The 15,298-nt window shown below is 37.6% G+C and overlaps 1 protein-coding gene across 1 annotated transcript in view; it reads left to right on the top strand.

Annotated features, from left to right (window-relative positions):
* The window catches only part of lig1 (ligase I, DNA, ATP-dependent), a 30,408-nt gene that overhangs the window by 10,299 nt on the left and 4,811 nt on the right, over positions 1–15,298 (top strand). Inside the window, exons 11-23 of the mRNA XM_026925529.3 lie at positions 1,052–1,165; positions 1,328–1,494; positions 1,682–1,758; positions 2,225–2,316; positions 4,156–4,255; positions 4,534–4,619; positions 6,672–6,787; positions 8,699–8,794; positions 9,228–9,338; positions 11,955–12,026; positions 12,436–12,580; positions 13,659–13,741; positions 14,162–14,314. Of these exons, the coding sequence (XP_026781330.1) occupies positions 1,052–1,165; positions 1,328–1,494; positions 1,682–1,758; positions 2,225–2,316; positions 4,156–4,255; positions 4,534–4,619; positions 6,672–6,787; positions 8,699–8,794; positions 9,228–9,338; positions 11,955–12,026; positions 12,436–12,580; positions 13,659–13,741; positions 14,162–14,314 (1,412 nt within the window). The remainder of the gene's footprint in view (positions 1–1,051; positions 1,166–1,327; positions 1,495–1,681; positions 1,759–2,224; positions 2,317–4,155; positions 4,256–4,533; positions 4,620–6,671; positions 6,788–8,698; positions 8,795–9,227; positions 9,339–11,954; positions 12,027–12,435; positions 12,581–13,658; positions 13,742–14,161; positions 14,315–15,298) is intronic.

Below are 15,298 nucleotides of genomic sequence, written 5' to 3' on the forward strand. Positions count from 1 at the left end.
ACAATAACATCTCAAAACACAAATCAACAAAGGAATGACTTAAGAAGAAGAAAGTCAACATTTTGGAATGCCCCAGTCAGAGCCCAGATCTAAATCCTTTCAGAAACCTTTGGGATGACTTAAAGAGGCCTGTGCATAGGAGATCCCCACAGGAAGAGTGGAATCAAATTGCCAAATCAAGATGTGCTGAGTTGGAAGCCTCTTATGCAAAAAAAAAAAAAAAAAACCTGAGTGCTGTATTATAAACGAAAAGTCCTTTAACAAAGTATTAAGGGGTGTGCACACTTATGCAACCAGGTTATTGTTAAGTAGTTGTTGTTTTTTTGTTTTTTTTTTGTTTTGTTTTGTTTTTTTTCCTTTTCCTAAAATGTTTCTATTTGTTTTTTACTTGACTTTTGTTGGTCAATGAACATTAAACATGGAAAAAGAACTTACACGATTTATCTTACTTTCATTTTTTACATCACAAAAACCTGCAATTTTAAAAAAGGAGTATGTAGAAAAAGGAGTGTGTAGACTTTTTATAGCCACTGTAATTTTCGTCTGATGTGTACCTACCTACATAGCCTACTTAAAAAGGATTATATATCTATGGCAAAAAACCCCAAGGATTTTGTATATGATTATGATTACATAGCTTTAATTAGCTATTATTAGTATTTGTCTGTAACAAATTTAAACATCTATAAATGTTCTCTTTTACATTCTGCCAGACAGCTTCTACAGCTTTATTAATGATCAAATGGCTTAAATAATGATTTCTTTTTAATGAGCAGTTCTCTCTCACCAAGGGAGATAAGTCGCCCTTTCTGCGTGGTCTTTAACATTTTGTTGTTTCTCCAACCAACTGGAGGCTGCTTACATCTCGCATTTGCTGGATTTCAATAGACTTGAATCAGTGGGAACAGATTGTGGCAGTTTGTTAATGAGTACATTGAGCAGGGAATCACCTGTCTGGCTAGTTTAAGTGAGGCTGTTTCAAATGAGCTTAGATTTTATTAGCCTGCATTGTGGAATGTCTCCCTGATATTTGTGTTTCATTTGTTTGCAGATGACCTCTTGTGCTGTGTGTACCTGTGTCTGAATCAGCTTGGCCCCGCCTACCAGGGGCTAGAGCTAGGTGTAGGGGAAACAGTACTGATGAAAGCTGTTGCCCAGGCGACTGGTGAGCAGACGGAACAGACATCAAAGACATCTTAGATAAAAGATAAAAAGCATTGCTATTTTGACCAGCTAATTGTTCTTTCAGCCTTTTTTTGGTTATTTTTTATTTTTTAACTGCACCAACTGAATTTCACTCCAGATCTTGTTTAATGTTGTTGCCAAGGGCGTCAACTGGACAAAATCAAGACAGAGGCCCAGGAAAAAGGTGACCTGGGATTGGTAGCGGAGAGTTCCCGTAGCAACCAGAGAATGATGTTTGCACCAGCGAATCTGAGTGCAGTGGGCGTGTTCAGCAAACTGAAGGAGATTGGCAATATGAGCGGAAACTCTGTGAGTACAGTCATGAATTAGAGCAAAGGTATTCCAAGTGTCTGGCACGACTTCCTAGTGAGATGTGAAGGAATTGCAGGGGTAGGGCTCGACTGAAAAAGTTTGGGAACCATTGCCATGTGTTTTTTTCTGACCATCCCTGCTCTTATTTATCTTCTAATTCCATCCTCTTGTCCTCTTTCTGCAGGCAATGAATAAGAAAATTGACATCATTAAGGGTCTGTTTGTGGCTTGTCGTTTCTCTGAGGCCAGATACATTGTGAGGTCAGTGACGCCTTTGAACTTTATATGTGTAACATCTTTATAATTATTAAAATAATATATGCCACTAGGCTTTGACAGTCCAACCATACTTTGCATGCCAATATGTAAGGCTGTATTGCTTACACTGTACACGTTTATTAAATATACAGATATACATCCTTATATTTATATTCAGATATACATCCTTATATTTACACATATTTACGTTGGTCATTTTATTACCAGAAATTTTGCTTGTGGACCAATCAGCATAGCATTGTAACTGACATGGTAATGTCACACTAAATGTGTGTGCTTGGTACGAGTAATCAGGCACAGAGGTGTTGCTGGGGTTTCTAAAATATTAGACACAATTTTTGTTAAAGGCTTGATGACTACTTTCAACATATCAGTGACATTAACTATATACTTAGTACATTGGTAAACCCGTATATATTGTGACTAAGTGCTTGGGTTTGGTTGACAGGTCACTGGCAGGCAAACTGAGGATTGGATTGGCTGAGCAGAGTGTTTTAGCAGCTCTGAGTCAAGCAGTATGTCTGAGTCCACCAGGTCAAGGTAAATATTACAGAGAATTAACAAACTTGACTTGGCCTTTGTAGAGCAATCTACTTCTTCTTTGCCATCAGAAGTCTTGGGTTGCCTTCAAAGTATCCTTCGGGTCATTGTCCATCTGCACTGTGAAGCACCATCCAAAAAGTTTTATAGCATTTGGTTGAATCTGAGCAGATAAGTTAGTCCTATACACTTCAGAATTCAACTGGTTCCATTGGCAGCCATATATGTCCATGTCATACGATGGTGGTATGCTCCGGATGATGATCAGTTCCTTTCCTTCTCCACACCCCTTTTTTTTCCTGTCATTCTGGTATATGTTGAGCTTTGTGTCATCTGTCCAATCGATGTTGTTCCAGAATTATACAGGCTTTTTAAAAAAATGTTTTTGGCAAACTCTAATCTGGTCTTCCTGTCTTTTGAGGCTTATCAATGGTTTAGATCTTGTGGAAAACCCTCAATATTTACTTTGGTGAAGTCTTCTCTGAATTGTTGACTTTAACACAGAAATGGCTACCTTTTGGAGGGTGTTCTTTGTATGGCCAACTGTTGTGAATGGGTTTTTCTTCACCAGGGAAAGAATTCTTGTCATTCATTCATTGTTTTTTTCTGGTCTTCCAGGCCTGTTGGTGTTCCTTACCAGTGCATTCTTTCTTTTGAAGAATGTAGCAAATAGTTGATTTGGCCACACCTAATGTTTTTGCTAATGGTTTTGTTTGGATTCTTAAGTCTAATGAAGGCTTGCAGCGACAGCTCTTCGGACTTCATATTGAGTTAACAGCAACATATTCCAAATGTAAATGCCATACATGAAATCAACTCTAGACCTTTTATCTGCTAACATGTAAGTCAGATAAGGAGGGAATAACGAAAGCTAAGCAGCCAACTGTCCCTTAAAAAGGGCGGGACCTCATATAAGAAGTGCTGTAACTCCTGTACTGTTCCTCCAATTTGGATGCAAATACCTTCAAATTAACACTGAAAGTCTGCACTTTGAGTTCGTATTCATTATTTAATTTCAACCCCAGTATACAGTGGTAGTCAGCTTAAAAACCTTAACTTTGTCAAACCTTAATTTGTTGACCTGATTGTAAGTGTTTGTAGTTTGTATTTACCCTCACCATCCACTTTAATGGGAACACCTGTACACCTGCTCATTTATGCAATTATCTAATAAGCCAATCTCAGTGGATTCTAATTATCTAATAAGCAGCAGCTCAGTGGATTCATGCAGATACAGGTCAAGAGCTTCAGTTAACAGTTGTTCATACCAAACATCAGAATGGGGGAAAAGTGTGATTTCTGTGACTTTAAATGTTGCATGGTTGTTGGTACCAGATGAGCTGGTTTGAGTATTTCAGAAACTGCTGAACTCCTGGGATTTTCACACACAACAGTCTCTAGAGTTTACACAGAATGGTGCAAAAAACATCCTGTGAGCAGCGGGTCTCCAGGCTGAAACACCTTGTTGATGAGAGAGCTCCGAGGAGAATGACCAGACTGTCTACCGAAACTGGGCAGCTGAAGACTGGAAAAAGACCAGGGGGATTTTTTTTTCTTTCTAATCTTCAGCTGTCCAGTTTAGGTGAGTCTGTGCCCATGATAGCCTCAGATTCTTGTTCTTGACATTTCCACCCAAAGATCTTCTTCTTTCTGATGTTTGATGTGAACATTAACTGAAGCTCTTGGCCTGTAGCTGCATGATTTTTTTTGCATTGATCTGCTGCTACATGATTGGCTGATTAAAAAAACTGTATGAATATGCAGGTGTACATGTGTTCAAAATAAAGTGGACGGTGAGTGTATTTGTGTGTATACCTACCCATCTCTGTGTATGTCCAGAATTCCCGCCAGCTGTGATTGATGCAGGAAAGGGGATGAGTGCAGACAGCAGGAGAGCATGGCTTGAGGAAAAAGGACTCATCCTTAAGCAGACTTACTGGTACACAAACATTCTCTCACTGTTTTTGTCAAACACAAAAAATGCAAGATGTATTTTTAAATGAGTATTTAAAGGTTTGACAAACAATTCTGTAACATTGCTTTTGATTGCCTTAGAGTTTTGGTTGTTGTTATACAGTATAATTGTGACTGCACAAATTTAATATATGTTAATTTAGCACAAACCTAGCATAGAGGCATTGTAATAAACAGTTTAAGTCTAAAACCCATTGTCTACCTTGCATGATCATTTACCAGCTTTTGTTGTGTTCTATCTAGTGAAATGCCAAATTATGATGTCATCATCCCTGTCATGTTGAGGTTGGGCATAGATGAACTGCCTAATCACTGCAAACTTACTCCAGGTAATCAACCCTGTCTAATGCTGCACTGCTGTTAATAATTAATGTGCTCTTTCTGCCTTATTTGTATGTGGGTGTGTCTACATTGGAGGTGGCATGAATTTCATGCTCCAGTTATCCCCAAAAGTGAAAAAGGGGAGAAAATTGTATTTAATGCTTCTAACTCCATCAAAAGCACAGAATGTCTAAAAGAAAATCTACTTCATTAAATTCTTTTGCATTTAATATGTAACAAATGATAACAAATGATAATATGATAATGAAAACTATCTGTCTGTCTTTATACAAGCCTTTATTTATAGCCTACAGACTGACAGGCTATTCAGAAACCTTGCAAATACAGCATTCATTCATTCATCCATCCATCCATCTTTGGTAAATGCTTTATCCTGGTCAGGGTTGCAGTGGATCTGGAGCCTATCCCAGGAACACTGGGCACGAGGCAGGGACACACCCTCAATGGCATGCCAGTCCTCTGCAGGGCACCATGGAAGCACACACCCGTTCATATGCAAGGGCAATTTAGCTTTTAGGGGGCAATCAGCCAATCCACCTATTAGCTTTTAAGGGCAATTAGCCAATCCACCTACTGGCATGTTTTGGGGGGTGGGAGGAAACTGGAGAATGCTGAGTCAGTTTACTAATTATAATATTCTTTATTGTTATATAAAAAAGGCAAACAAAATTTGTATATTATGTTATTCCATGTGTAATACCACAGTCCTGTTGAAGTCTATAATCTTCGGCTAGCTTGCTAGCTAGCTCACATTGATTTGTACATTCCTGTTAAAGGTGATTCTGCTGAAACTGGCATCCCTTCTTTTTTTTTTAATCTTCATCTGACAAGCTTTCATATTTTAAGTCAAAAATTATATTCCTGAAACGTATTGTTTGCCATGACCGCTGATGATTTCATTAACACTACTGTAGTAACCTTTTCAAAGTAGGAAGTGGAATTTTTATGGCAAACACAGATAAGCAGAGTGATACAAATAGTGAAACATCCCAGTGCAGTTATACTAAATATAAGCACTCTTAGACCTCTGCTCATCCATTCAGATTAGTGGACCGGAACTGTTGTGTAAATGGTTATAAAGCATGACATATTGCTAATTAAAAAAAAGACATGGGTGTGGATTATTTTCATAGAACAGCATGCCTCATCATGTTTTATTCGTTGCATAATATTGTTTATTTTATATAAAAAAATACAATATTTGAATAGTATTAGAAACATTTACAACATAAATGATTTTAAGAGTCCTTAAGACTGTACATTGTCTCAGCAGGAATTATTGTAACCTGTTTCAGTGTTATCCTGAGACATTATCAGGCTGTCACAAGCCCCTCGTACCTCTAAATTTGCAAGCAAATCTACTTGGAGATTAGAAAAATAACATTTACCCTTTATGAAAGATTATAAGTTTAGGATGGGGAAATGTGTAATCACTTTGATCATCAGCATCATCCACAACAGAATAATCTTATCATACTCATGGCATTTAAATAGGATCTTCATTACTCTTCTTGCAACTTTTAACTTTCTGCTCTTGCATTAGTGCCGAAATAAATGTTCTAAATTTTCCTAATGTTTTTCAGGTCATTTAAATGTTTTAAAATTTTGCCCACTGTCTTCTGTACACTGCATAAGTGCTGTTCTTTGTTTTGATGGTGATGTAATTGCACAGGTGCGTCATGGAAATTTTGACAGCTGGTATCTGATTATAAATTTAACTGGTGTCATGTGTTCTTTCGCTATGGTCAAAAACTGTCAAAATGTGTGAGAAATCACACACAATTAGCAAGGCTTTAGACACCATTGGGCAGACTGAGTGTTTTTACTGCAGCATTTGTTAAACTGCCTCCTTACTCAAAATGATGCTTGCAGAAAGCCTAGAAATAAATAATTAAAAATAAATAGATAAAAGCACTTCCACATACTTTTTGGTGAAATACATGATTTTTCATCTGTTTGCCAGAATTCAGCCACTGTGACATCCGATGGATTTTCCCAGACAGCCACACACCTGACTAAGTAGTGTGTGTGTTTTCTAGGTGTGCCACTGCGCCCCATGCTGGCCCACCCAACTAAGGGAGTAGGGGAGGTGATGAAAAGGTTTGATGAGGCTGCTTTCACCTGCGAATACAAGTATGATGGAGAGAGAGCACAGGTGTGTGTGCTTGTATATAGTGAGATTTCACTGTACATTTTAATACAAATTTTGAATTTAACCATAAGGAAAATTTTAAAGATTTCTGTAGTGTTTTTTCAGCCTAATTGCAGTCCATCACATATGCAGCATATGAGCAATTACCACATTACAACTGAGAAAAAAATGACAAATAAGAGTGATAAAAACTTTTTACAAGGCAGGTCTAAGGGCAGCTACAGTCAGGTCCATAAGTATTTGGACAGTGACAGAATTTTCGTAATTTTGCCTCTATACACGACCATAATGGATTTGAAATGAAGCAATCAAGATGTGATTGAAGTGAAGACTTTCAGCTTTAATTCAAGGGGTTTAACAAAAAATATTGCATTAACAGTTTGAGAATTACACTTGGTTTTTGCAGATTTACAGATACATTTTCACAGGCTCAAAAGTAATTGGACAAACGAACATAATAAATATTAGGATTATTTTTCATTCTTGATTCATTCAATCATTCAAATCTGGAACCCATGGACATCACCCAATGCTGAGTTTCCTCCCTTGAGATGCTTTGCCAGGCCTTTACTGCAGCTGCCTTCAGCTTCGCCTGCAGCTTGTTTGTGGGTCTTTCTGCCTTCAGCTGTGTCTTCAGTAAGTGAAAAGCATGCTCAATTGGGCTGAGGTCATCAGACATTCAAGAACATTTTATTTCTAAAATGCCCTTGGGTTGCTTTCACGGTATGTTTTTAGTTGTTATCCATCTGTACTGTACTTCCTATCATTCTGGTACAAGTTAATCTTGCATCAGAACTGGTCAGTTTTTTTTTTTTTTTTTTTTTAATAAATAGATGTGTTTTAGCAAAGTCTAATCTGGCCTTTGTGTTCTTGAGTGTTACCAGCGGTTTGCATCTTGAGGTAAACTGTCTGTATTTACATTCATGAAGTGTCTCTTGACTGTAGACTTTGACAATGATACGCCTACCTCCTCCAGTGTTCTTGACTTGGCTAGATGTTGTGAAGGGGTTTTTCTTCAACAAGGAAAGAATTCTGCATTCATCTACTTTAGTTGTCTTCCCTGGTCTTCCAGGCCTTTTGGTGGTGTTGAGCTCACCAGTGCATTCCTCCTTTTTAGCAATGTACCAAACCAAACTTCCAAAGTTTCTGCTATCTTTCTGATAGGTCTGTTTTGTTTTTTCAGCCTAATGATGGCCTCCTTCAATTGCATCGACACCTCTTTGGACCTCTGAGAGTTCCAGCTACAAAATATTGAGTTACCTCTACCAAATGCAAATTCAATGCTTGGAATCAACTCCAGACCTTTTATCTCCTTAATTTGTCATGAAATAATGAGGAAACAGGCACACCTGGCTATGGAACTTCTTATCAGTCCAATTACTTTTGAGCCTGTGAAAATGGAGGGACTCTGTAAAAAGAAAAGGGAAAAAAAAGGCTGTAATTCCTAAATGGTTAATGCAGTATTTTTGTTAAACCCCTTGAATTAAAATGTAAACCTTCAGCTTTAATCACATCTTGATTGCCTCATTTCAAATCCATTGTGGTGCTGTACAGAGGCAAAATTATGAAAATTGTGTCACTGTCCAAATACTTATGGACCTAAATGTATGTTTTGTCAATAAACATTTAAAATAAGCAGTTAGTATATACAATGGAAACTGACTGTTGTTTTTCATTGCTGCCCAGACTGTGTGTTTTACTGGGGCTTGCAGATTTGTCTTTTTTGGAAAGAACATTTTTTAATTTCCATTAAAAAATGAAATGGAAATACCTATGCATATGGTTGGATTTGTTCCCCTACTGTGAGACAGAGTTCTCTTTGACTGTTGTGCTCATTGCTATGTGTATGCTTTTAAGTAAGATATACTAAATTACATTTCATTAAATTGATTGTATTTGGCTTCTGTTGGATAGATTCACATTCTTGAGAGTGGTGAGGTTCGTATCTTCAGCCGAAACCAAGAGGACAACACCAGCAAATACCCTGACATCATTTCACGGATCCCACAGGTCTCACAGCCACGTATGCACACAACTGTTAAAGCAATAAATTTCTAGAGCCCACAAGTTTTAGTCTTCAATGCAGACAAGGACCTTGTGTTCTCTGTTCACCTCTCTCACACATAATAGCAGTAGCTCTCACAGTCCTGCTTGTGCCCTGATCAGTGAGTCTGCACGCATTCAACCCCCTATGTGCTGAATTCTATCTGATGTGCTGTCCTCTGTATCTCTCTGTAGCTCCCTTGTTCTTTTCTCTTTCTTTTGTTCTTGTATGGTGTTTTTCCACCTCCATCTCTCCCCCTCTCCTCCTCTTCACCCCATCAGTCTGTCTCACATACACACTTGCACAGAAATATAGGAGCATCTTGCCTAGACCTTATCAGTGAGTCTATACACTCTCATAATTGAAGTATATGTACTGGCTTTTATGTTTACTACTCAGATAAAGAAGGAATCTGTGCTTAGCTGTGTGTTGGACTCAGAGGCGGTTGCATGGGACAGAGAGAAAAAGCAGATTCAGCCCTTTCAAGTTCTTACCACACGCAAAAGGAAGGTGAGACAGTGGTGATTCTTTACCTGTAAATGATTTATAATAAGACGTTGAAATTTATGTACATTTTAAAAGCCTGGCAGCTGGACCATGTACAAAGGCCAGTCTTTACACCAATAAAGTTTCTATATTGATATTGCCTTATACATTTAGACCTAAAATCAATTCAGGTGACTCATATTATCTAACCTAAAGACTTAGACTTTTAAAATTAAATCTTTCAGTACAGAGATCTTTCAGTAATTGTTTTTAGATTGCATTTCCAAAACCGTAGGCTTCATTTGTCAAGCTGGATGTGAATACGGTATAGGATATTGGGTCGGGTGGCTAGAATATAAAATTTTCTAGTGTCTACATCTTAATTAAAACCAAGGCTTCAGAATAATACCATGCCATCGTCCCAAGGTACAGGACAATGTAAGATCTGTTTTGGGATGCTTTCAGAAAGATAATGTTGTGTGCATTTACGCTAAACTCCTGTAAGATATATAAAGTAGCAGGTGAATGACGGAAGGTGGGACTTTTTTTTTTTTTTTTTTTTTTTTTTTTTTTTTTTTTTTTTTTTTTTTTTTTTTAAATGATTGCTGCAAAAAAGTGACTACTCCTAAGCTGTGGATGGTGGCTCACCTTGTTAGTCAGCTGTGGAGATTCACATGTCCAATTCCCATGGCAACAGTAAGCTGAGTGGAAAAACTGTGCCAACCATTTACTATCAGTGATGCGGCAGTCGAAAAGAAAAATGATGACGACTTAAGAAATGTGAACAAAAATACACTATTAATGTTAAACTATGTAGATTTTTAAACTACTCTGGTTAATCACACCAGCATGTGTTGAGTGACACTGTGGCTTAATTAGATATCTAAATTAGCTAAGCATCTGTTAAATTAGCTGGTGATGGAAAGTGCTCTTCTGTCGGTTATGTCTTCCATGAGTAAGCTAGTAATGCTTATTCATATCATTAGTTGCATATTAATCTGCATGACAGACGTTTAAAAAAAAGTAGTCAAAGAAAGTATCAGATGAGAAAGTGTATGTGCTGACCATACACATGCTAAAGTGGAGTGCTTTTACTGTAGCATATTCAAGTAATTTGCTGTCTAGATTTCTTTCTTTATCGCTCTACTCCCTTTTTTGAGCGTAATTGTGTTGGATGTACAGAAAAGTTTTTTTTAGATAATATTATATACTTATTGCTGTCTATGTAGTTGTGATGTTCTTGTCAGTGCTCATGCTTATTTTGTCATAATTAAGCAGCTGATTGCTTATGTTATAGCAGTATAAGACATTAAATCAAGAAATAAAACTAACAGTATTGTAAATGAAAGAAATTTAATATTTTGAATGGTCAGTTTTCAGTAGGGGATGACTGACACAAAGTTTCAGGATGGTTCTGGGATGGTTCTTAATATTAGTCTGGAGCCCTGCTAAAACAGACAGCTTTCAAAGTGCTTGGTTGTTACCGTGAGTGATCTGGCAAAAAAAAAATATATAATATTCCAATTTTTCAAGATGGATTATGAGCCACGATTTCATGACAATTTTTTCATGTTGTTACTGAACAGAGCAACCAAACTGTTTTCCCTATTGATGAAAATATAGCTCAAAGGAAACAATGTTAAAGAATAAGAATAAAAGGGACCACTTAGTACCTTTTCAAACAACAAATTCTAAACTGAAAACAATCAAGAATGGACACTGTATTTAATAAAATGTTAAGTTAAAAAAAAAATGAAATGAAATCAATGAAAATCAAACCCTCATTTTCAACTGTTTGGATGGGTATTATAACCTTGGCCAGGTGAAACATCATGCCATCAGCAATGTGTTTCCAGTGCTTATTTTTTTCCTCATAAGAAATGCTTTGTCAAATGCATTTGTTGTTCATTGCAGTTTCTGGCCGCAGTGCTGTTCACGTGCGCTCCCTGTTTTATCTGGTTTTTATCATGCTCTTTGGGGTGCTTTTTTGGAGGTTAAACAAAGTTGTTGTTTCCTCAACGAGCCAATCTTGCCTTTGCATATTTTGAAAATAGCTGTTTTGAAAATAGCCTGTGCCGTGTTCATTGTGTAAAATCCAGCAAATCTATATAACTGATTTTTAAGGCACAAACTGCAACTATGTTGTTTTATGAAATGAAGGCAAACAAGCAGTATTTTATGGCCAGTATATCAGTCGCCTTTGTAGTTTGCTCATCCACAGTGGAAACAGTATCAGCATAAGTAAATGATATCATGTACCTCACTTTCTATCATAGTCTCATTTGTTGTCTCATTTATACTATACTTTCCACCATCATCTTAATCACACTGTTTGTTGTGTTAATTTGGGGAGTAGTGCAGAAATACCTTGGTTTAATTCTAGAAAAAAATAGCAGTTTTTAGTTGTTAATTAAGGGCTGAAATCATTCATCCTTATTGACTAAATTCACTTAATTGATGGAGAGCAGAAAGGTTGAGAGCTTGAATTATTAAACAAAGCTGAAAGTATAAATGAGAGACGAAATGGCCAGATAGGTATGGAAGAGGTGAGAGCATGTCTTTTTCACCTCTTGGAAAGTTTGACAGATGGTGTGGGGGAGGGCAGATTTTTGTTTTAATATATTCATGTCTTTGTTTCAGGATGTGGATGCATCTGAGATTAAGGTGCAGGTTTGTGTGTATGCCTTCGACCTGCTGTACTTAAATGGAGAGGTAAGAATGTGAGTGTGAGAAACATGCTCAGTACTTACTGTGCATAATTAAATAGAACCTAGAAAAGTATATGTTGACCCATTGCTGTTGGGGGGGGGGGGGGGGGGGGTGTTCTATACAAAAGGTTAATACTCTATACCAGGGATGTCCAATCATATCTGCAAAGTGTAGGTGTGGTTACAGATTTTCATTCCAATCAGGAGCCACACCTGATTCCATCTGTTTAATCAGTTGATCTTGGCCTCCAATAGACCATCAGGTGTGGCTCCTCCTCTTTTTGTATAAGCTTGGGCTTAGATATACATAGACTTGTACATAGACTTGTACATTTTATGTCCATAATAATTGAATACATATTTTTCACGTTCTAATGTTTACAGTCTTTTTTTTTTTCTTTTTCTTTCTTCAGTCTCTAGTACGGGAGCCATTGAGCAAGCGTCGAGCTTTGTTAAGGAAGAGTTTCATGGAGAAGGAGGGAGAGTTTGTCTTCGCTCGTTCTCTCGACTCTAATAACACTGAAACTATAGCAGAGTTCCTGGAGCAGTCCATACGAGGTACGTTTGTGGTAAGGGTTATAGTGAATAGAAAAAAAAAAAATCTTACTATATTGAATCTTACTATATTTTAAACTTCTAGTGAGTCCACATTCACAACATAACTAAAGAAAATTTCATCAGATATGAAAACAAATTAAACATTTATATTAAAATATTTTTTCTAATTTATTTGGTGTTTGCTATACTTGTGAGAAATTAGAGGTTATGCTGCTCTGACATCATGGGATATTGCTAGCACAGTTACAGTGGATTTTCATAGGAGAAGAAATTTCAACCTAAGTAAACATCTTCAAATTTTCCTGTTAGCTCCTGAAAACAAGAACAAGAGCTTATTTTCTCACTCACCATTTTACTTTCTCTCAGTGGTTAAGACGTTGGAATTCTGATCGGAAGGTTGAGAGTTCAAATCCCAGCATCATCAAGCTGCCACTGTTGGGCCCTTGAGCAAGGCCCTTAATCCTCAACTGCTCAGTTGTATAAATGAGATAATTGTAAGTCACTCTGGATAAGCGCATCTGCCGAATGCTGTAAATGTAAAATGTAAATGTAAATATAACGCAGCTGTGTGATGGGGGCAACCAACTCGCCTAGATAGTCCTTTGTAAGATGATAAGCACAATGGTGTTGATCAAGGACTGTGGTTTTAGCATGAAAGTTAAATCTTTGGAAGCCAGAGTATACAGAAGTGAGAGAGCTGGGCAGGCTAGAGGATGCAAGGCCTGCTGCACCTGTCCCTTTAGGTAGAGATGAAGCAATGGCTAATTCCCATTGTCTTATCAGTGGGTAATAAAAAACACACAATGTGATGTATAACAAATCCCACAGGATCTGGTGGACTTTCAGACATTCCCCTGTTTTTTTTTTTTTTTTTTTTCTTTGCATATACCAACCTAATCAGTATCACAGAGTCCAGTATTGCCATAACATTTAAACAATATACATATATTGTCTTTACTTAAAAATATCATGCTGATTTTTATGCATTATGAAATGAGTTTGCTCCAGATCCTACAGGCATCTTTGACTCTAGAGCTGAAGTGTTGTAAATTCTGACATTGATTAATTTTATGAACAGACTCTTGCGAAGGCTTGATGGTGAAGACCCTGGAGAAAGATGCCACTTACGAAATTGCCAAACGCTCTCATAACTGGCTTAAGGTATTTCTGATGCACACTTACCCTCTTGACGTGTGGGGGCCAGGGAAAATCTGCACTTTAAAATAATATACTTTATTTAATTTCAACTCCAGTAAATATACTGTGGTAGGCAGCTAAAACAATAGCTTTGTCAATGTCCAAATATTAATGAGCCTGAATGTATATCTTTATAGCAGCCTTTATTAAGCCCTCAGGCTATGAGGCTAGTCTAAAGTCTGCTACTGATAGGCATTCCATGTTTAATAGTAATATTGTTTATTTTATAACTTCAAACATCCTCAATAGATTATTGGAAATCATTATATGTGCACTATTTTAAGGGTTTTCCCAGGCTACCACACATTAGTCACCTAATGTCTAACTTTTCCTTCATCTTTCTTGTTTTCTCCTTTGTTCTCTTTTCACTACTTTTCTATACAGCTGAAGAAGGACTATTTGGAAGGTGTGGGGGATACAGTGGATCTGTGTGTGATTGGTGCATATCTAGGGAAGGGCAAGAGAGCCGGTAGCTATGGGGGTTTCCTGCTTGGTTGCTATGATGAAGAGAATGAGGAGTTTCAGGCTGTCTGTAAGGTAGGCAAACTCTTTATATGGGCACGTCTGTGTTCCACATAACTGCATTTTGGCCAGCTAGCATACTGGATGATGAATTTGTTGAACCAGTTTTATTTACCAAATGTATTTACAGTGTATTTTGAAATATTTAACAGAAAATACGACTTGGATCACTGATCATAGTTTCAAAATCTCAGTATATCTTCCCTTTCCAGTTAACATGGGCTAGTACAATTATCAGGCAACTCAATCTGGTTATACTAGTCTAGTTTTCAGGTGCATTTGTAACAAATTAGAACCAAATTAGTAAATCTGGTATATGTCATCTTCATTCTGTTTCCCCATCGTGCTGCTTGCAGCATCAAGCAAGCAGCATGATGAAGACCAAGGAGCTCTCCAAACAGGTCAGGGCCAAAATTTTGGAGAAGTATAAATCAGAGTTAGGTTACAAAAAAAAATATCCAAAACTTTGAATATCCCACGAAGCACCATTAAATCCACCATAGCAAAGTGGAAGGAATATGGCACCACAGTAAAGTTGCCAAGAGAGGGCCGCCCACCAAAACTCACAGACCGAGCAAGGAGGGCATGAATTCGAAAAGCATCCAAAAGACCAACAATAACACTGAAGGAGCTGGAGAGCTTCACAGCAAAGACTGGAGTGTCTGTCCATAGGACCACTATTAGCCATACACTCCACAGAGCTGGGCTTTATGGAAGAGTGGCCAGAAGAAAGCCCTTGCTTAAAGAAAAAAACAAGAAAGAATGTCTTGAGTTTGCCAAAAGACACGTGGGAGACTCCCCAAACGGCTGGAAGAAGGTACTGTGGTCAGATGAGACTAAAATTTAACTTTTTGGCCATAAAAGAAAATGCTATGTCTGGCGCGAACCCAACACCTCTCATCACCCTCAGAACACCATCCCCACAGTGAAGCCTGGTGGTGGCAGTATCATGCTGTGGGGGTGTTTTTAATCAGCAGGTACTGGGAAACTGGTCAGAAT

Source organism: Pangasianodon hypophthalmus, chromosome 21 (assembly GCF_027358585.1).
Source record: "Pangasianodon hypophthalmus isolate fPanHyp1 chromosome 21, fPanHyp1.pri, whole genome shotgun sequence".
Classification (NCBI taxonomy): Eukaryota; Metazoa; Chordata; class Actinopteri; order Siluriformes; family Pangasiidae; genus Pangasianodon; species Pangasianodon hypophthalmus.